This window comes from Pezoporus wallicus, unplaced genomic scaffold, assembly GCF_028554395.1.
Source record: "Pezoporus wallicus isolate ANWC-B61680 ecotype Strahan unplaced genomic scaffold, APGP_CSIRO_Pwel_v1 contig_7505, whole genome shotgun sequence".
Taxonomy (NCBI): Eukaryota; Metazoa; Chordata; class Aves; order Psittaciformes; family Psittacidae; genus Pezoporus; species Pezoporus wallicus.
In genome coordinates, this window is record NW_026638908.1 from 523,094 (window position 1) to 545,991 (window position 22,898).

Below are 22,898 nucleotides of genomic sequence, written 5' to 3' on the forward strand. Positions count from 1 at the left end.
GATCCAATAGGGAAACACTTGTGAAATACCTCAAAGGAATTAAGGGGTGTTCCTCTAAGAAGGTGACAAGGCTGACATCTATCAATGGCTATAAGCTGTTTAGAAGGGACAGGAGAGGAAGGAGGGGTAGACCATATAAAAAAATAGATAGAATGTGAAGAGCTGTGACAGGGCAAAGTGCAATGGTTTTAAACTAAAAAAGGGCAGATTTAGACTGGATATAAGGAAGGCATTTTTTACAGTGAGGGTGGTGAAACACTGCAACAGTTTGCCCAGAAAGGTGGTAGATGCCTCATCTCTGGAAACACGCAAAGTAAGAATGGACAGAGCTCTGAACTAGATGACCTTTAAAGGTCCCTTCCAACCCAAACTATTCTATGAGTCTATGACAGGTAGACAAATCTTATGATCCACATTTTAAAAGTGATCTGTGATGGGAATGTCTCAATTCCTGGATAACAGATTTCACCTTTGCAGAGATGCTGACAAACTTTTGCCAGTAATATGAAACGGAAACTGTCGATGTTAAACAGCTTGAAATCTAGATCTATTTATTCAGAGAACTGGGGTACTTCCATTTCACAACCAAGTCTGCAAAATAATTGAAAAAGGGAATTCATTTCTTCTGACTTTCAAGCCTCATTTGTGTGATTTAACCACTAAACCAGGCCTCATAAGAGTTATGAACGCACCTTTCCAATTGTGCATTGTTATAAATGTACAGAAATTAATGAAGAAGTGATCTGTTACGTATTTAGAGACAACTTGGTTATACATGTGTAATAAAAAAGTTTACACCACATAATGGCATAAATTATGCACTATATCTGCCTTAAAATTATACTGCTATTCCCATTCCCTGCACGCATGTAATGTTCAATCCTGATTTTCTTATTTTTCTCATCAGTTTTCTGTTGTGTTCTGTTTAATTATTGTGTATCAGTGCTGTCAGACAGAAAAGCAGTTGAGAGCAGTAATTTTAATAGTCTGAAATTACTGTAAGTTTTCAGGACTCACAGTGTATGCTGTGTTTGTCTCTTACCAGAAAGAAAGCTGCAAGAAAGAGCTTGAACAGCGGATGGAGTGATTTTCTACTTTGCTATAATTTCCCTCTCCTCTTGTTTCTGTCTTGTTTTGAATTTGAAAGAGCAGGAACAGATTTTGACACAAGCAACAACAGGTTCAGTCTAATCCAATGAACTTTTGCTGATTTTTACAAAAAAGGACCATTAGTACTCGTTTTCCTTTTATAATTTCCTACACCAAAAAAAGGAGAACCTTACATAATGCCTTGTGTGTTAAAAGCTTTGACCATTTTCTTAAAAACATTAAAAAACCCGTGGTATATGGCTACTCCCTGGCATTAAGCAGCTAATGCTCACTATGTGAAATTGCAGCACTGAAACATTCATTTTGAGTTTGCCCCAACCTGAAAAACCTAAACAAGTTTTCTGGCTCATGAAGTTAGATTGCTATGTTACAATTTACTTCTTTAAGAAAACTATTATTTCCTCTCAGAGCTGAATGGCTCTCAATCTTCTCGTCTATTGTTGAAGAAATACACAAATGCCACATTTAAATTCCCAAAACAGAGCCAGATCAAAAAATGCTAGTAGCAAGTACAACGTAGCTGGATTTCAGTGATGAGGTACCAGTCAGATTTGGCAGGTCTGGTCATAATGGTCAGAGTATAGATTTGCCTAACTTTTGTCTAACACGCTACCAACTAAAGCATTGCCTGGAAGCATCAATAGCAGCTTGGCTATGTGAGCATCTGCAGGACAAGGAACACATCTAGGAAGTTTTTATGACTTGGATGGCTTTTACATCAAACGTCAGCAACACTACTATCTTCTAGAAGAAAGCAAGCCCCTGCCCTGCCTCCAGTGAGTTAATTGCCAAAGACCTAGACTTCTTTTGCCCTTGGCCAAATTTAGAAATGTACAGGGTTTCAATTATGTGCCCTCCTCTTAACATTCCTTCACGGCTCACTAAGGCTGGCCCTTTGCTAGTTTGCTACTTGTTGTGCCTATTTCTACAACTCTTAATTCCACATATGAAGCCAGACACTTCAAAGTTAGCATAGCAGTTTTGAGCACTGAAATGTCTACATCTCCTTTTGAGTCTGGGTCTTAATGTGTAGCCCTCTAGAAATACAGGAAATTTCTAGATATTTAAGTGTACTTAAGAATTTGACTCTTCCACTTAAGAGGATGAAACTTTTATTCTCTAAATACCCCCATTTACCTCTACTATGTATGTGATAAACTTGAGATTTGAAATAAAGCAGGCCTTCTATGGCAACTGATACACTGGCTTAGGGACCTGAAGATGCCCCTGGGCATAGCTGTCACTGCTCAGGTCCCTGGGGCTCCCCCCACCCACCCACACCCCAAGACCCCATGTCAGCCCCCAGGGCCGTCAGCTCCTGCCCCAGCAATGCTGCATCAGGGCTGGTCTCCAGCACCCCACAGCCCTGCCTGGCCACAGGCTCTGCTGAGCTGTGCCCACTCATGGGCTGCCATCCCAGCCTGGCCTCAGCACACCCTTGTCTCAGGTGCCCAGTGCCCAGTACACAGCTATTAGACTCACAACTTGGTGGCTAACCTTCTTTCTATTTGAAAGATTATTAGTCAAAACATAAACCAGAAGTGCAAAACTGCATATCATTAAGCAGAAACTCTTTGAAAACTGAAAAGTAGTCTGATCTTAAATTATAAATTATTTTTTCTTGAAAATTTTTATTAATATTTGCATTTTACTAAATTACACATTCATTCTATATATATCATATTAGTTTTCCCATGCAATGAAAGTTATGTCTCTTGCCATAATTCTAAATAGGAACATGAAAATACCTTCCTTTTTATGTCCATTAAAAGATGTTGTGCAAATGGTACAATTAAGTATGTTATATTCAGTAGTGATGTATTCCAAATGAGACAGAGAGGTAGCCAGGTAAAACCCGCTTAATTTTGGGCAGTTCTAATGTGTTATGAAATGATGGTTATATTAGGAACACAGATTTTAAGAAAATAAGCAAAGGATACATTAATAACCAGGTTATGTGAGCTGCTTTTATTTTTTGGCACGTGCTATCCCTGGCACATTCACACTGTAGAAATCACATGCGCTACCTTGTGAACCACAGTCCTATTCAAAACAATAATGTATGCAAGATTGTAACACGTGCTGTCTGCGTCTAGCCAGGTCGTCTTTTATAATCCTGCCCTTTAAAAACTCTCAGTTCTGAGTAGGTCACGGAACTTTGGAAACACACAGGGAGAATGATGGGTTTAAATGAATATTTGACATTGTCTGAGGCAGAATATTGAACATGGTAATGAATCCATTCAATAGAGTGCTTCCTATATGAACCTAATCTCAGGCACGCAATTCATGTTACAACACTCCTGACAGCCCATACTTAGTAAATGGTGGACTCGCACATGTTCCAACCCGGATCCTCTAGACACAAAATTACAACATAGTACCTTTCTTGTTTAAGGAAACGTACCCAGCAGCGTTATTGCATACTTACAATCATTACTGCATTATTGCATACTTATGGAGCTTTTAAATAGATTATACAGGTCTAAGGGAACTGGAGAAACTTTCCCCTGGAAAGAGGGTGAAGTACAAAAGAGAAAAGGATTACATTCTTAGGGAAAAGGAACAACCCCCAAAATGGACAACTCAAATTTTATTTGGTTTGGTTTAGGTATTGAATCTTATTATGACAAAAATGTTGCTTTTCCGGCATACGGTTTGTTTCAAACTGGGTCTCGGGGGCTAAAGATACTGAAAATACTTTTAAGTAAGTAAGTAAGGCAGCTGTACCTTTGCCACTAGATACAAGTTATAATAATTCTCCTTCCAGAGGTGATTTATGGTGAGATGATACTTTCAAAGAAATAAGAAGCATAGTCAAGAAAAATACTTGAAAAGACAGTAATGATTTAAAAATAAAAGGATCTAAAAATGCAAACACGATTCCTTCAGAGGCACTGGTGCTTGATCTAACAGTGTTGTTTGCAATTTCTTTTCCTTATCACAGAGGTGATAGAAAACAATCCTCTCCAGCCCTCAATCTGGAGCTTTCACAGAGAATGCCTACATTGCAGTCTCTCATATTATTTTGCTCTGTGTCTTCTTTGCCATTACCGAGCATAGTTACCATAGAGACAAAAAATCCTCAAAGGCTTTCTGCCCCCACATTCTCCAAGTGAGTTTCTGGGGAATGAAAGGCTTTAATATCTTTTTTTTGAGTGTTCTGCTAGTATTAGATATGACTTGTTCTGCCCTCAGTCCATACTCAGCAACAAAAAAGATGAAAAAATCCTTCTTTCCTCCCCTCTCAAACCCTGCCAAAGCTGAGAAAGACAAGAAGCCAGCACGTCTTCTTCATTAGAGCTTAGCTATCAAAATAAACAGAAAGGCAAAATGTAGCATAACAGTGACACTTCCATTCCTTGGAACTGATATGTATTTCATTATGAATGTATTTTCATTTGTCTTTTTGAAACAGGCCATGTAGCTTGTTTATACAGGCTTTTCATTACATTTTTTTAAATGCTGCCAAATAATTTTTAGCTTATTACAGTGAAATGTACTTAGGAGACAAACTTTTCAGTGTGTGCTGATTTATGGTGTTTGGGGAAATAAAAAAGTTCATTTTACAGATGAAACTGACTCTTTCTAAAGCATAAAAATGTGTATATTTAACAACTTGCAATTTAAAATAAAACTTTTATGTTGGATTTATTTATCTTCTGGACTTTAACATATTCTAAACATTCTAGTAGATAAAAGCTAAACTGCATATTTTAAAAAAGAAAACAGTCTCCATTAAAGATGAGTTGCCTTAAAAATGTTTTCTGAGAGAATGATACTATAGGATTTTGTTTATCTTTTCATTAGCTTTTGGTTTTATGGAGTTCCATGTGCTGCACAATTTTGCCTTACACCAAACAGACGTACACATGACTTCATGTGAAATCTAGCAAGCTGTTAGCAGGACAATGGATGACTAAGGAAAATACAGGTAAATAATCATTTACATCCAAAGTTAAAATTCATTCAGTCCCATTTTTTCCCAAGATCCCTTGCCACAGTGAATGGACTACTAATTTCTGATTAATGTACATATGATATAAATTTAGAAATGGTCTGTAGGACAGGAGTTTGTAAAAACCACAGGTAGGTGTTGTGAATACTGCAATGTGATTATTTCACACACACCACACACCCCCCCCCCCATTTTTTCCTGGTATTTTCTTCTTTCTATTTTTTTTTCTACATTTTTTCCTACCTTCTACATAGCCCATGACAATGACTTTTTAAAGTCTTTTCTCCTTCCGATTTCCTTCCCTTATCACTTCATCCTGTAGAGAGTGCTCATGGATTTCTGAAGAGGTTATGTCAACCTGAAATTTCAGCAGTTCTCACTTTGTTATTTCCTTAGATCTCTGTAGACATTTATTAATTTGGTATTTAGGCAGTAGATGCAATAGTGGGATTTTGTTGGGTTTTTTCAAAGTGCAAATACCTGGTTCATTATTTTTAACATGAAACAACAACAACATGCACTGCATGTTTAATTGCATTTATAAGTGTTTAAATAACTTGAATCTGACTATTCCATGATAAACTTCTTTAAAATAAAAAAGTTAGGGTAAAGGAATGATAATACAGCTGATGGCTCTGATTATAGGGTTTTGTTCTTTTCTTCTGCAAGCTGTACTAAACCAATATCTCTTAGCCTTTATTTCTCTGAATGAGAGACTAAAAAAATTTAAGAAGTGAAAGTATTTGGGATCTAATTGATAAAGTTGTTCATAACCTTTCTGGTTTAAATTTTGAAATTTTGCTGCCTAAAATGCTGTCATCACAGGCATTTGAATGTAATTGTGATATCTGGCTTACAAAGGGGGGCTGAAAATGGTTTTGAAGATCATGCAACTTTGCACAAAAACTGAACAAACTGTGAAATTAATATCCCTACAGCTTGATTTGAAGTTTGTAGTACGAGCTTGCGATCCCTTGTTTGTAAATTAATAAACTATCCTTGTTCAAACCCTCTCACTGAAAAGCCTCCAGTTAGAGGAGGAAAAACCACAAACCACAAATCAGGATTGAAACCAATGAACTAAAACAAAGAAAATATAAGCCTCTGAAGAGGCTGCAGGACTGAGCACACATTAATTGCCTGGTCAATGTTATAATTACAATTGATTCCAAAAAGCATCACTCTTCAAGCCTAAAAAGGAAATGTCCCAACATGTACAGGTTTAATTTTTATTTTTCTTTTTCATTTGCCAATTTGTCAAAAAATTCTTTTTTGTTGTTGTTTAAAATATCTTACTGAATTTAACACAATGATAAAAATAAAAAAGAAAGAACATATGAGCTCAAGAGATAGGTATTGATTCAACCCTCCACCATCTGTAATATGAGAAAGGGAGTGGGGTTATCAATATTAAAGTGTTTAGAGCAAATATTGATATCAAAATCTGTGAAAGACAAGCATGGGAGGCGACAGTGGAAATCATCAGCTCCACCTACACATTACTTCTTGCAAGAACTTCTGCTCAAAGAGCAAGAGTAGCAGGAGAGACATGAGTGAAGATGGGTTTGTACTAACACACACCCTGAGCTACTGAGGTGTAGGCAAATGTGCTCCAGTTGAGTTTGCTGTAAGAAAGGCGTAATCTCTGGCAGAAAAGCAGGACTGACAAAGTACAGAAAATAAAGTCTTAAACCATGACAACTGTTTGCTTTAATGGACAAGATCAATTTCATGGGATATTTTATTGCTGAAACATGTCAAGAAATAAATATGCCAGGTTTTACTTCAGCCAGATTGGAGTGAAATCACAGATCTACCTAAAGTTGTGTAACTCTCCATAATACCTGAAATATATTTTCATGAAGTCATATAGTTATCTCCTAGCACAAATAAATTCATACACACACAAAGCTGCTGCAAAAATGTTTAAATACACTAGGAAATTCCTGAAAATAATTTAAGCTCAGAATAATTGTGTGAAGGGACATGAAAAAAGATATGTGGCTATAATATTCAGCTAGACACTGCAAGCAAGAGTTACCAAATACCATTGTTTCGTGTACCTTCAATAGACATTTTCACCACTGAACTTAGCATCCTACTCAAAATACATTTGTTAAATTTATCCAGTCTCCTTCACCATTTACTTTTATTCTCATTAAGACAAGTGTAAGTACCTCATTACTGGAACCACTTTTTCCTTTTAAGTACAAATGCTATTATAAATTTGGTTATGTTCAGTCCTGAAGCAATCCCAGCTACTTCAATGTCCCACTGATGTTACATAAATTGCAATTATTGAAATGCACATTTATTTATATAGAATAGAATAGACCCTGCCTTGGCAGGAGGTTTGGAGTAGATGATCTACAGAGGTCCCTCCCAACCCTAACAATTCTGTGATTCCTGTATTATATGACACATGACACATCAAAAGAGTATGATTTGAGCTCTGGAGTATTATTCTGAGTTTTCATTTTATATATCATAACTGCTATATAAAAGCTCCCAAAACTGTGAACATAGCATTCATTTATATTTTTGTAAAGATATGTCACATGGGAGAAAAGCTGCAGTCAAATGTGCTGATGGCACATGTGAAATAAAACTGTTGTCAGGCTAAGAGCAGTATGACTAAAGTGTTTTGGTGAGTCAGTATTTGATTATTGAAATCAGTTGTAGGCGTAGGAAAACATGATTTTCTCTGAACAAGGACTTAGCACGTGTTAAGAGCACAACTGTGTATATGATATTACTTCTCTCATTAATAATTGTTTTGATGTACTCATATCAAAATGAGTTAGATGTTCAAAACCAGGATGAACTTTGTTGTTTGAGACAGAGATAATAGAGTATCTGTGTACAACCCTTTGTATTTAATATTTTAGAACTCATTCACTTTGGAGAAGATTTATGTGTTTTATTAGCAACAATGAAAAATAATAATGATTTTATTTTTTTTTAGAAAATTTGTATGCAATTTAAAAAAACCTACAAAGCTAGAGTACTTTTTTTTCAGAGAGTAGATTAAATGTTACTCAATTAAAAATTATAAGCATTTATTAAATTCAGTCCATCTTATACCACATTTATGACTTCGGCCTTGTTATATATAGGTAAAATAAACATCAGCCTGGATAATGAAAGGAAGTGTATGTGAGATATACTGGCAATACACAACTTAAGCTTAGCCATGATATTTTTCTATAGAAGCCAGTATGTCATGTTTGAAAGGAAGACAGTAATGGCAGTTTAGGGCCCCACTACTGAGAGGGAAGAAAAAAAAAGAGAGAAAGAGAGAGAAAGAGAGAAAGAGAGAGAGAGAGAGAGAGAAAGAAAGAAAGAGAAAGAAAGAAAGAAAGAAAGAAAGAAAGAAAGAAAGAAAGAAAGAAAGAAAGAAAGAAAGAAAGAAAGAAAGAAAGAAAGAAAGAAAGAAAGAAAGAAAGAAAGAAAGAAAGAAAGAAAGAAAGAAAGAAAGAAAGAAAGAAAGAAAGAAAGAAAGAAAAGAAAAAAAGAAAGAGAAAGAAAAAGAAAGAAAGAAAGAAAAAAGAAAGAAAGAAAGAAAGAAAGAAAGAAAGAAAGAAAGAAAGAAAGAAAGAAAAAGAAAAAGAAAGAAAGAAAGAAAGAAAAAGAAAGAAAGAAAGAAAAGAAAAGGAAGGAAAGAAAGAAAAAAAAAAAAAGAGAGGGAGGGAGAGAGGAAGGAAATGGGAATTCATGCCCTTCAATTTCTAATTTCAGCTCTGGGCCTTAGGCGATAATTTAGGCTATGACGGAGAAAACTTGATATCCCATAGCAGAGGAAGAAAAAACTACACAGTCTCTATTCTTAACATAGAGACAGATAGTTGCGCATGGTATTTCATCTTGACAGCAGATCTAAATTAGACAGCAACATTCTTCTAAGAAAATAAGCAGTGTTTGAAGAAGACAAAAAGGAAAGTACAACCCTGAAACTTAATTTTGACTGTTGAGGTTCTAAACCTGGAGCCAACTGACAGAATTTTCTGAGGTTCAAAAATTCAGCCTATTTGTGACAGTTGACCTGCCCCCAACATCTCGTGCCTCAAGGATTATTCAATCCTGCCCAGGACAGCTATGTTTTCATTGCTGGAAACAAAGTATAGCACAAACCTGATATAAAAGTAGAATCTTTACAGGAAATAGAGAGTGGCTAAACAAAAATAGTATGTGTTTTTTTCAATACAGAAAGAAGCAAAGTAAGAAACTCTTTACCCAAATATTTTATTAATACTGTTATTAGAGGGGAAACCTCATGTAATACACATAATTCTGTTATTTTTTTATGTTGTTAGGTTATGTTATTAAAGGCTCTGTAAGCACAAAGGAGGGGAAGCATAATGACAGGTGGGGATACTCCAGGAATCTGAGCAGAACAATCATAACCTTGAGGCCATTAAATGATGATGATGAAGGCATTGTCTGGGGGTGAGATCTACTGAGATGAGTCAACTAGAGAGGCTTTCCCTGGTTAAGGGTGATTACGGCCTACAGGGTAAGTCATTCATTAGGGGATGCCAAGCAAAGCAGTTTGGGATTGTGAGAGACTTATAATATCATGAGGCATTTCTGAAAAGCACCAAAGGGAAGGAGGAAGAGGGATCAAAGTAGATTGGGAGGAACAAGCATGAATAATCGTAAGAAGAGAATGAAAGTTGAAATAGGAAGATATGCTCAGACTCATTACTGCATGGTACTAGGGACATGGGGCTTCAGCAGCCCCAACTCTACTGAGCTTCTGGATTCAGTAATTCATAACATATGTTGTTAATAGACTCAGCAATTCTTGCAAGTTAAGAGAGCCAGTCCCGAAATAATTTTTATTCCTTTCCATTGCTTCAGGCTGAGTTTCTTGGAGCAAAGAAATTCAGAGTTTTGTGATTCTTATCAGCTACTGGTGAAGTTCTAACAATGTTTTCTAACTTGTGAGCAAATACAGATTTTTACATGAGTAGGAAGTTTCAATACAGTTAATAACCCACTTAGAAAGAGGAGATAGAGAGTCCCGTCCTTCTAATTTATTGAAAAGCACAACAGTGCTGGCTGATTTACTACACATCTCTATTCTGTAGCATTGATTAAGAATAATACATAGAAATGAATACCTGAATCAGTGAAGGAAACAAAGATAGTAATATGAAGTAATTTGTTCTACCTGCTGAATGTGAAAAGGAAATCAAAACTGTAAAATCTGCATAAAAAACAAATTGCTAAATGATTTGAAATACATAATTAGATTAAATAGAAGTAAAATTATACACACTTTTACCTTTCTCCTCAGTAGCCCCTAGAGGTTGTTCTTCCTCTGATACTGGTTTTTCTTGCATTTCTCCTCTGTAAGTAAAAGATTATTCTTCTTAAGACTAACATAAATACTGCTGAAAGAAGCTGCAGATACATTAAAGATGTGGAAAAATAACATTGGGAACTGAAATATAATTTGGGTCGTACAAAATAAAAATCAAATATATCTTATAATCTAAAATGCTATTGTCTCATGACATCAAAAGGCTGGAGTAATGAAAGGCATTTAGCAAGAGAATCTTCAGCCACCATCTTTACTAATCTAAATGAGATATTCCTCAAAATTGACACATATTGGCTTATTTCCTGTACCTCATAACTAATCTTAGTGTACTGTTTTACTAAAATTATGTTGATAAATGCACTGATAAGTTTAATACAAAGTAAGGCTAGAATTTTCTTGTTCAGATATTTGGAATAGTTTACCTTTCTTCTTCTTCTGTTTTCTTTTCTAATGCTTCCTCAGTTAGTCTTTTCAAAATCTTAGGATTAATTTCATCCCTATTTGCTGAGTATGTTCTGCGTATTATATAGACTCCTGCAATACAAGTACATAAGAATATTGAGTTTTATGCATCTGTATAAAATTAAAGTATTTGAGCTAGGAATATTATTTAATAAATGATAGACAGCTTTCTAAAGCCAAGAAAATGCATATACACCACTTAATTCTTATTATACTCTTGCTTTCTAAGGTTTTAGAGATTTGATTTCAATTTCAAGCACCTAATAAACTGAGTCTAGGATATGGGAAGGTTATGATGAAAGCTAAAAGGACAGACAGCACTGAAAGGATTTATCTTGTATTTCCAAATGTCAAGCATTACTCTGGCATATATTTTGTTTGTACGCATATAAAGGAAACTATGAAGAAAAAATTAAAAACATTAAAATAAAAATATAAAGAATGTACACACAGTGTGCGCTCGCAGCTCAGAAAGCCAACCGTATCCTGGGCTGCATCAAAAGGAGCATGACCAGCAGGTCAAAGGAGGTGATCCTGCCCCTCTACTCTGCTCTTGTGAGACCTCACTTGCAGTATTGTGTTCAGTTCTGGTGTCCTCAACATAAAAAGGACATGGAACTGTTGGAACAAGTCCAGAGGAGGGCCACGAGGATGATCAGGAGACTGGAGCACCTCCCGTATGAAGGTATGCTGAGAAAGTTGGGGCTGTTTAGCCTGGAGAAGAGAAGGCTGTGGGGAGACCTCATAGCAGTAGCTGAAGGGGGCCTACAAGAATGCTGGAGAGGAGCTCTTCATCAGGGACTGTAGTAAAAGAAAAAGGGGCAATGAATTCAAACTTAAACAGGGGAAGTTCAGGTCAGATATAAGGAAGAAGTTCTTTATCGTGAAGGTGGTGAGGCACTGGAATGGGTTGCCCAAGGAAGCTGTGAATGCTCTATCCCTGGTGGTGTTCAAGGCCAGGCTGGACAGAGCCTTGGGTGACATGGTTTAGTGTGAGGTGTCTCTACCCACGGCAGGAGGGTTAGAACTAGATGATCTTCAGGTCCTTTCCAACCCTAACTATTCTATGATTCTATACTTCGTGGTTTAAGCCCAGCCAGTAACTCAGAACCATGTAGCTGCTAGTTCACTCCTCCCCCACGCCTTCCTCCCCCATGCTCCCAGACGGATGGGGAGGAGAACCCAAAGAATATAATTCCCACAGGTTGAGATAACAACAGTCCAGTAACTAAGGTATAACACAAAACCACTGTTGCTAACATAAATAATAATAATGATAAGGGAAATAACAATGGAAGAGAATACAACCACTCACCACCCAGCCCGACCCAAGCAGTGATATAACCCTTCCAGGTAACTGCCGCCGGTTTATATACTGGGCATGATGTGCGGTGGTATGGAATACCCCTTTGGCTAGTTTGGGTCAGGTGTCCTGTCTCTGCTTCCTCCCGACTTCCCCTCCTCCCTGGCAGAGCATGAGACTCAGAAAGTCCTTGGTCAGAATAAACATTACAGAGCAGTATCATAAAACCATTGGTGTTATCAGCGCTGTTCCCAGGCTGAAAGTCAAAACCACAGCACTGCACCAGCTGCTAAGAAGGAGAAAAAAGACTGCTACTGCTGAACCCAGGACAAAAGTAATGACTCAAAATGCTGTGAAAATGTAAACCTCACAGCTTCATTATTATTTGACAGAAATTAATGGGAATCAAACAAAAAGTTATCACAATTGTCCAAATTAAAAAAAAAAAAAAAGAAAAAAGGAGAGAGAAACAAACAAAACCCCAAACCCAAAATGAAACAAAACAGATAATTCAAGGAAATATCTGTAAGCATTCTTATGGTTATTAAGAAAGAGCAATGCACTGTGTCCCAGAAACCAGGTTCATGAACATTTCAATATACTTGAAATGTCTGGGAAGCAAAGATGAGACATGGTAATGCAGCTTGTCGTTCAGTGCTTTCTGAAAGTATCTGAGATGAGATATTAAATGATAGAAGCAGCAAAAAAGATTTTCTGTGTGTCCTGGGTTCAGCAGTAGCAGTCATGTTTCTCCTCCTTGGTAGCTGGTGCAGTGCAGTGTTTTGACTTTCGGCTCGGGAACAGAGCTGATAGAGATGTTTTGGTTTGGCCAAGGACTTTGTGAGCCTCATGCTCTGCCAGGGAGGAGGGGAAGCCGGGAGGAAGCAGAGACAGGACACCTGACCCAAACTGACCAAAGAGGTATTCCATACCACAGCACGTCATGCCCAGGAGGTAACTGGGAGTTAGCCGGAAGGGCTGGGAGACTGCAGGGTTGGAGGAGGTATCGGTCGGAGCTTGGTCGGGCTTGGGGGGGCGAGTGATCGGTTGGCTGGTGCTGAGGTGTTGTATTCTCTCCCTTGTTATTTCCTTTATCATTATTATCACTGGTGGTAGCAGTAGTGATTTGTGTTATACCTTAGTTACTAAACTGTTCTTATCTCAACCCGTGGGAGTTGCATTCTTTTGATTCTCCTCTCCATCCCTCCGAGAGCAGGGGGAGGGCAAGAAAGGCGGGGGGAAGTGAGCGAACGAATTACCTGACTGGGTTTAAACCACGACACTGTGAAACAATCTAAAACTTCCCCATAGAAATGTTGCGTTTGTATTTAGTCTGTATAGGAGCTCCAGCCACAGTGGAAGAATTTTAATTAAGATGTTTGAAGTGTTACAAAATTTCACAAGGCTATGTGACTAAGTTCAGGTACTGTAGCTGAGTTGTGAGGATCATTAGCTGATCAGATTGCATGCTTTTGAAAAGTTGGTTTGGTTTTGGTTTTGGTTTAATAAGAAATCTGTTTTGAGCAGTCTGTGTAACCTTGGTTCGCTCAGGTTGATTTTTATATTCAGGGATACGGATTTGAAAAGCTCTCTGGACTGATTCTAATGATCAGGCAGTAAGCTTTCTTGAACTAAGTATGAGTAGACCTATCATTCCTTTCTTGAAAGGGAGGTTTCTACTACTGAAAGACCTTTGGATAATGGATTTGGTTGAAGAGGTAATGACAAACATTGCCAAAGAGCAATGAAACTTGTGGTGTGGTATGAATCAAGCAGGAAAAATCCATTAAGACATGATTTGAAAGGCAAAACTTTTAACAGCTTTTCATGCCCAGTACCAACCTTTCTTCCAGCTTGAAACAAACAATCCCTTCCTCTAATTTCATAGGTACTAAGCTATTGTATCAGTCTGGATAGAAAGCTGCTCGACTTTTTTTGACCTCATGATAGGGAACCCTTTACATATACCTATCAACACTGAAAAAAAGAGAAGATCAAGTTTCATTAGTGTGCATTTACTAACCGTTTTTTTCTGTATCCTTCAGACAGACAACAGTGTCAGGTAAAAGTCCTTTTTCTGATAAAGCTGACCAGTGATCTGCTGACAGAGGGTAGTTATCCACTACCCATCCTCCTTTTTCTGGAGCACCAGGAAACCTGCCTTTGTTATTCTTGATAAGCTGTTATAAAATGTCAGGTCAGTAACATAAAAAGACTAAGATAGTCTGTGAGCTGTTCAAAAAGATTGCACAATACAAAATGATTTTCTAAACATTATGATTTTTCCCTACTGTCATTTCAGGTCAATAAAAAGTAAGACATTTATAACTTTGTATGTCTGAATGAAATAAAAACATTTTAAATATAAAGAGATTTATGTATATATAGAGAGATATAAGTCCTCATAGATTTGTCTTTCATGATCTTGCTCAGTCTCTCCTTAATCATGTGTAAGCTTTCAGACTATGTGATATAAACAAAACTGATCTTTCACATGGAAAAATGAAGAACATATATCAATAATGTATAAGCTGTTATAGGTTGCTCTTAGAAAACAAGTGCTTTGCCATGTAGTATTTGTAGCTTTACCTCTGCAATAGCACTCTCCAATACTTCAGCATATATTTCAGGTGGCAGTGTAACTTCAGAGACTGATGCACTTGTTGTGGCTTCTACCATTGCTTGAACTTCTGGGTGGTCAGCAGTTATCTCTGCCATTCCTAACAATGCAGATTTTTTTTAAAGTTAAAAAGTCACAAAATTCTGAAATACTTATTTCCTCTGGTCAGGAATAACTGCATCACATGGATATTGAGTCTTAAGCACCAACTCCTTCAACCTCACGACCTACTCTGACAATAGACACAAACTGCAGACTTCAGTGGAGTTTCATAGCCTCGCTATTTAGGGCCCAACTGGACTTGGGAGCCCTCAGTGCAGCCAGGAAGCCATTTAACTAATTATAATGATATATCGTCCTTTGCATAATTTTTAGTGATTCTCTCAAGTGGTAGAATTTAGTAGGTAATTAACTAAATAATTTCATTAGGAATAGGAAATACTTTCTGGGATAATTATCTCTAGATCTAGATTCAAACATCCAAAAATATTTAATTTCTCCTTCTGAAGCTTTCCTCCTTTGTGTGACAATTTACATTCTTCATCTGTTTGTATTTCTGTTTTGCAATAAAATCACTTGAGCTCGCCAAGGTTATTAATTAGGATTAAATTCTTATTAATCCTAATTTGATTTCACATACTATCCTGAAAAGTATTTACATACATCTGGAACATGAAACTGTTTAATGATTTTTATTTTGGTGTGATAGTTCACCACTATTCTTACTGCAATGACATTTTTTGTATCACTGTCAACTTCTATGTTTTGCAGCACCAAAGGAATATACTGATTTCTTGTTAGATATGTATCTATACATGAGTAAGTCAAACATGGTGATTCCTTGCTAGCTGAATAAGACAAAATGGCTTGACTGTCCATTGGAACCATAGCTAGAGCTAACTGGAAATGCAATTCCAATTCAGTGGAAAAATTTAATTTCAAAATAAATAATTTTGAAAAAACCCAACCAAAACCATTCACTTTTCTGAAAAAGGAACATCTAATTTTTGTTCAAAATACGTAAAAATAATATGTTATTTTCACCTTTTGAAAATATTTTCTGAATTTATCAAGCTGCAAACACCTGGGCAGCTTACGAAGTCTAAATATGACCAGAGCTGGAGAGTCTTGTGAATGTGCCATCTGAGGCAGCATACTTGGCAGGCTGCTCCAAAGTGGAAAATACGTACACTGTGGGTTCACATCAGGCTAGCTGATGAGGTGTTTTCTTGAAGAAAATTTAAATTTTGCAGAGATTTAACTTGTTAGAAAGTCATTCAAATGTAAAGTTTTAAACCAGTATCAATCAGAACTAATTTCTTCTTTGAAAAAGAGCTCAGAAAACTCTTTCTTACATTCTTGTGGTTTTCAGCTTCTGAAGATTTACACGTAATATCAAAAATACTGAATTTTACTTAGCTGTCCCCTTCACTGCATGTACATTTAGTTCATACTTAATGCACAGCAACCGTAACAACTTCCGTAATAATTTCTAAGTCAAAGTGACAGCAATTGCTTCAGTTAAATTACCTAAAGCAAATAAGATAGCTTCGAAGACCATGGAACACCTTATTCACCTGATTCTGTTGACTGTTCTTCCATCCTGTTTTTTACTGCTGTTACAGCTTTTTCTATTATGTCCCTCCGCATTTGCTCCAAGTTTTCTTCTTTTGCTTTTTCTAGATGAGGTTGAATGAGTTTGACCATATCAAGAACCTAGTGAAATTATTTGAAAAAGAAAAAATATCACAGAAGAGAAATGTAGCATCAGATACAACTTCTACAGAATGAAATGAGTTTGGAAAAGCTGTGCTAATTTCAGGAAAAAATACATATAATTCAAGTGCAGGTTTTTTTTTTTCAGAAAAAATATTTTCTAATTTGCATTTACATTTCAGTATCTTATATACAAAAGTTATTCATGGTATTATTATGCTAAAATATAGTATTTGTTATATAAACAACTGACACAAATACTTGTCTTACAAAGAGAGTAAATATTTTTGAAATGTAGCTACTTTTATACAAATGAGTTTCACTAAAATATTGTATTTCCTCTATAATCCATGTCTGCAATGTGTAAATAACACAACAAGAATAAGAATGGGCTTAACTGTTTTCCAAGCCTCAGCTGATAGCCTTGTTACACAAGGCATTTACAAACCTACCTTTCCTTTGTATTTGTGTGCAATTAGGTTACAAAGAGTTGTTCTTCCAGAGAATGGAGGACCAAATACTAGTACTTTACAAGGAGGAAGTGGCATTGGTGGTAACAGGTAAGGCCGTGGATTCGACATAAATGCTCTCAATGCCGCTAGGGATGACAGTATGTACATTTTACCTAGAAAACTTAAAACAGAAGAGAAGCTAACAGACATAGACAATTATGTTATAAAACAGAAATAAATAGTGACAAATTCCACTAACCTGACAGCTAAGTCTGGATTTCCCATTACAATGTCACCTTTCTTTAGAGCCACAGGACATGCTTTCCCCCATCTGCTTCTACGCCATCGATATCTGTGTGCTATTAGTTGGTAAGACGACAGAACCCGGAAAAGTTCACCCTGTTTATTAAAACAGCAAGAACAGCATATGTAATTTTTGACTGAAGCTACATATGCCATGTTCTTCGCCTTTTTTGAAATATTTTGTTGGAAAACAAGCAAACCTGACTAGAAAACCACCCTTCTTAGTATACTTTTTAAAAATCACATGGATAAGAATTACAGGACAATTTTAAGGAGAAACAATTTGTTTTTTCGAGTTTATTTAATAAAAATAGTACCTAAAATAGTTCCTCTAGCCTTCATTTACTATTTTCAGAATTTTAAACTGATAAAGAGGTACAAATCAGCCACTTACTGAAGATGATAGAAAATGGCCAAGATTTCTTTTAAATGGGATAAAGAAAGAACTACGGTCTGTGAGGGGAATAGCAAGGTCGAAGTATCTCTTTTAGGCACACAAAAATGTCATGTGATAGGAGTAAATTTAATAGACCTTTACAGAATATGAATAGTGAGTTAATCCTAAAATTTATGCTGACTCTAAATTATACAGAATAGTACAGACAGATGCTGGCTGTGAAAAACTGTAAACAGGCCTCCAGAATCTAGGAAGCTGGGCATGAAAATAGCAGGTTTACACAGAAAATGATGGGCTGTCATTTACAGCCACTACTCAGGAACAGATCTTGGAATTGTAATACACACTTCCATGAAAGCATTTGGTCAATGCCCAAGCAGTCAGAAAACCAACCTGAATGTTAGAAATGATTAGCAAAGAGAGAAGATAATGGTTTAACTTTTGAATTGTATAAATCCTGCTTTCATTTTTACTGCTATGTGCATTGGCTACCCTCATCTCAAAAAGTATACAGTAGAATAGGACAAGTTTAAAAAAAAGATAATACGACTGATCAATCACACAAAAATATTTTCATGTAAGAATAAATAAGATTAAGTAGACTGGAACTCTTTGGTCCAGGAACAAAACAGCTATGTAAGAACAGACAAAAATCTGAAATTATGAGTTATTACAGGGCAGATACAGAGAACAAAACTACTTACTGGCTTTTGTGTATCAACAACTAGAGGACACTGAGCTAAAAGGTGGCAGGGTCAACACAAAGGGAAGCAATTCTGTATAGAATGTCCAATTAAGCTGCAGAACTCCTTGCCCTAAATACTGTGGATGCTAAAATTTACACACAGATTAACACAAACACACAGACTAACTAATAAATACAGATGACCTCTCACACATAAAGTCTTTCACTTGTGAATTTTGTCAGGTACTGAGAAAACAGAAAAGCAAAAGGAGGGCTGTTTCTCTGAAAATGTATAGTAGGGTCTCCCCGTTACGGTACCATTTATGCATTCAGAGTTTTGATTAAGAAATAGGAAAGATGACTGCAAGTGAATATAGGTGAAAACATTATGCAAAGATCAAGTTTTTTATTTTTATTTGGAAGGACAAATTATAATTGTCATGATTCAGAAAAATTCAGCACTAACTAGTCATGTTTCTAATTATTTACATGTTGCTAAATTTGTATTAGCATGCTGTTTCTCATCAGGAAAAGAGCAGGCAGGAGTCAGCTGCTGAGATTGTAATCTTTTGGCTAAAGTTTCTTTATTTTCTTGGAAGGAAATAATTCTTCCTCTATTGCTAAACAAACATTTTGCTCAAAATCTTATTACAATAATCTAACTTTTTTTTTTTTTAAATGCCAGAGTATTTTCTTTTCATACTCTTTAAGTGGATTTCAGTACCAGAATTAGCTTAAATTCACATTTCTGGAAAATCAAGGCTCAAAAAATACCCTTATTGCATAGAAAAACAAACTGGTTGCTATGAAACAGAGATTTTGTAGTATAAGCTTACAGCAGTAAAGAAAAAAATATTTTTGTGGTTATTACAGCCAATCACATTTTAGAAAAGCACACTTACATTTTCCAGTCCCTCCAGCATTTCTTCTTGATCACTTTGAAGTCTGGTTATAGGTGCTCCAGTTCGAACACCCAGAGATTGAAGTTGAACTGCCACTGACTGAAAAGAAAATAACTCTTGACTTAGTCCCAGGCAAAACTGCTTTTGTGTTATCCAAAAGGACCACCAAAGTATTTTTAAAATTGCAGCTTATCATCTATATAATGGCTACCTATACACTAAGGCCCAGTTTCTAGTTTGGAGTCATGCTAGTTATTGAGCTGAATTTTATTTGGTAGATACAGGCTGTGCAAAATGCTGCATCACACATGGCCTTTATGTCTCCTAATTATGCTGTGAATACCAAGCCATCTAAAGGAATAGGCTGTGAAGGGTTCTTTCCCAAACAGCACTGGAAGTATTCAGATGAGCTTCAATCAGAAAAGGAGGAAAGTCTCTTTAGGACATCAGATTATGCACAATTGGAAGTAATACAACTTCGGGTAATTCCCTCAACATAAAAAGGACATGGACTGTTGGAACAAGTCCAGAGGAGGGTCACAAGGATGATCAGGGGACTGGAGCACCTCATGTATGAAGACAGGCTGAGAAAGTTGGGGCTGTTCAGCCTGGAGAAGAGAAGGCTGTGGGGAGACCTCATAGCAGCCTTCCAGTATCTGAAGGGGGGCTATAGGGATGCTGGAGAGGGACTCTTCATTAGGGACTGTAGTGACAGGACAAGGGGTGATGGGTTAAAACTTAAACAGGGAAAGTTTAGATTGGATATAAGGAGGAAATTCTTTCCTGTTAGGGTGGTGAGGCACTGGAATGTGTTGGCCAGGGAAGTTGTGAATGTTCCATCCCTGGCGGTGTTCAAGGCCAGGTTGGACAGAGCCTTGGGTGACATGGTTTACTGGGAGGTGTCCCTGCCCATGGCAGGGAGGTTGGAATTAGATGATCTTCAGGTCCTTTCAAACCCTAACTATTCTATGATTCTATGATTTAAAAAGATACTTAAACCAGATGTCTGACAATGAGAATCAGATGATATTAAATTTAATTGAAGTATTTCCTGAATGTAATCTTGATTGAATGCAAGTATTCTTAAAATAAAAAGCAAATTTTGCCATGTTTGGACTAGTCTCATAACAGGTCTTTGCCTTATAGGTAAAATGTTTGGAATCATTACACAATCTGATAGCCTTCAGTATAGATTTTCTGTTGTCATGTTCACAAAAAGACATGAGTCACATAAATGAGGACATTTTCTGTTCCAACTCTACAAAATTAGTGTGGGGTGGTTTTTTTTATGTTGTTGCTTTTTGGGGGGTGTTTGTTTGCTTGTTTGTTTTGGTGGTGGTTGTTTTTTTTCTCCCCATAGGACCACCCTTGGTGGTAAAGTTTAGCACAAATTTAAATAATACATACAGAATTATAATTGTTCTAACAATTTTGTTCAATTTGCTTCAAACAACAGTGGGGAAACTGCAGAAGCAGCTCACTTCCTACATTGTCAAAGATAATCTCTCACTTCATTTCCAACCCCATACTTCAGGCTCTGATTTGAAGCAATTCTTATTTCTGAAGCAGAGGAGAAGATTATTTACATTCAAATTTTAGCATTGTATTTTTTTAATAGGGAGAATGAGTTGCTATGTTATGACCTCAAAAGCTAGACACAAACACCCCAAATTACTAAAAGAATGAAGTGTTTTCTGTTACATTGTAAACCAATATCAAATCTAATAAAAATCCTGTAATTATTTTAGACACGAGCACAAAATAAGCCAATTCTGTAAATACTGAAAATATCTTGATTCGTCATTAATAATATGTTACACTAATACACAAAGTAAAGTGCAAAAAACAAATGGGTACAATGTAAAAGTTTGTAGCCTGCCTGAAAATATTCTCATGTAACATATACGTAAGCCTGGGGCAATGCAGTGAATCTTATTATTGCTTTAATAAAGCAACAAAAGCAAGCGTTTCAGAGGTCATGCTTTCCAATAGCAATTAAATGAGTTTTATACACAATTTAAGATTTTGTGTAACCTTAATACAGGTTACACAACACCTTAATAAAGAATATTAAAACTTACTACTAAAAGATCATCTGGTTGCTGATTTCCATCCACTTCAATAAGATGCTCACAATCCTGTTCAGCCATCAAGTCCTGTTTAAGAACAAAGACATACTCATCAAATCAGTATAGTTAACAAGATAACGACATTGAAGCTCATTCTGTTCCTACACATATCAAAGGCTGGACTCCTGTGGACTCAGCAAAACCAAGATTTTTGGTACAAGTCATAAGTCATTTGATAAGTCATACTGATGACTTATCAAACCTTCTAAAGAGAAACTTTTATTTGGTGATGTTTAAATACAGAGAGAATTAAAAATTGGAGTAACAATGAGTTCAGAAAACAAATATCCTAGCTCAAATGCAAGAGAGCTACAAAGAATCAAGACACAGTAACATTTTGCATATGAATTCAACTTCTAATTGTCTAACTACTCCAATTCTCTTTTGGAAAATGGTGGCAGTGTCAATTAACAGATCTCTTGGAAATAACCAGCAACGAGACCAACATTTTCATTTTGGTCGCAAAGCACAATTTCTATCAAATTTGAGCAATACCTTTGATTTTTCTTATTTTCAATTTTCCCATTAGTAAATAAGATATTAGACTAAAATAGACATCCCATGTCAGTTGTCAATGTCTCTGACTGAGGATTGAGAACATTTACTCCATTCCTGTCAGATGTTGGCCTGACCCCAGCCGTGAAAATGCCTAATAAAGGTGACTTTACGACTTTACAACTTTACAACTTAACTTACAGGCAATCTGTTCTGGTTCTGTACTACACTTACAGCTGGAGTTTATTTCCCTGCATCTAGTCTAAGTCTTTTATACTATAAATTAAACTGTTTGCCATATATTTGGTAGAAATAGATCACTAATTACTTCTTTCTATCACTCTTCTACAGAGAAGATAATAGTGTTTACTTTATATACAATGGTCTTATTGGTACATCCATAATACTTGCTTTTGTACAATAGGATCGTATTTATTGACTCAGTTTTCAACTAGTTATTTCACGTGTTGCAGTTGTTCATTAGGTTTTCCCCTAACTGTAGTATTTCACACTTATTCTCCTCAATTTCATCCTAACAATTTATCAAGAAATCAAAGTACCTATCCCAGTTCAGGGCAAACTGCACATCTTACCTTTTTTTTTTTTTTCCAATTTCATCATCTCAATCTCCACCTGAGCCAATGATAGACTCCTATGTTCTTCAAATGTACTAGTGGACAACTAAGTATATATTCACTGATACATTTCTCATTAATAAGTCTAAGTAAGACCTACCAACTAGTGGAACATGTTGAAAGTGCTGAAGTTTGGTGTACAATGTAAAGTCAGTTAATTTAAACAACTTTCCATTAGTTCACTTATGAGAAATCCATGGGAGATTGTGTAATGATTAATGATAACAACTCTTTGCTTTTCCCTTTGCAGCAGTAACAAGTTTGTTGTGCGAGCAAAGAACACTGAACCAGTTTTATATGATTTTATCTACAGAGTTATCTAATCCATAGGGAAATTGATGGGGTGAAATAAACAAAAATTGTCATGTGTGCAGCAAACATGAGGCTTTTGCATTTGTTTGTATC

At 36.3% G+C, this 22,898-nt stretch overlaps 1 protein-coding gene across 1 annotated transcript in view; it reads right to left on the reverse strand.

Annotated features, from left to right (window-relative positions):
• AK9 (adenylate kinase 9) overlaps positions 1-22,898 on the reverse strand; it is a 72,636-nt gene that overhangs the window by 30,014 nt on the left and 19,724 nt on the right. Inside the window, exons 9-17 of the mRNA XM_057413164.1 lie at positions 21,316-21,390; positions 19,235-19,333; positions 17,207-17,346; positions 16,948-17,128; positions 16,357-16,495; positions 14,749-14,879; positions 14,183-14,339; positions 10,817-10,928; positions 10,350-10,420 (exon numbers count right to left, since the gene is read on the reverse strand). Of these exons, the coding sequence (XP_057269147.1) occupies positions 10,350-10,420; positions 10,817-10,928; positions 14,183-14,339; positions 14,749-14,879; positions 16,357-16,495; positions 16,948-17,128; positions 17,207-17,346; positions 19,235-19,333; positions 21,316-21,390 (1,105 nt within the window). The remainder of the gene's footprint in view (positions 1-10,349; positions 10,421-10,816; positions 10,929-14,182; positions 14,340-14,748; positions 14,880-16,356; positions 16,496-16,947; positions 17,129-17,206; positions 17,347-19,234; positions 19,334-21,315; positions 21,391-22,898) is intronic.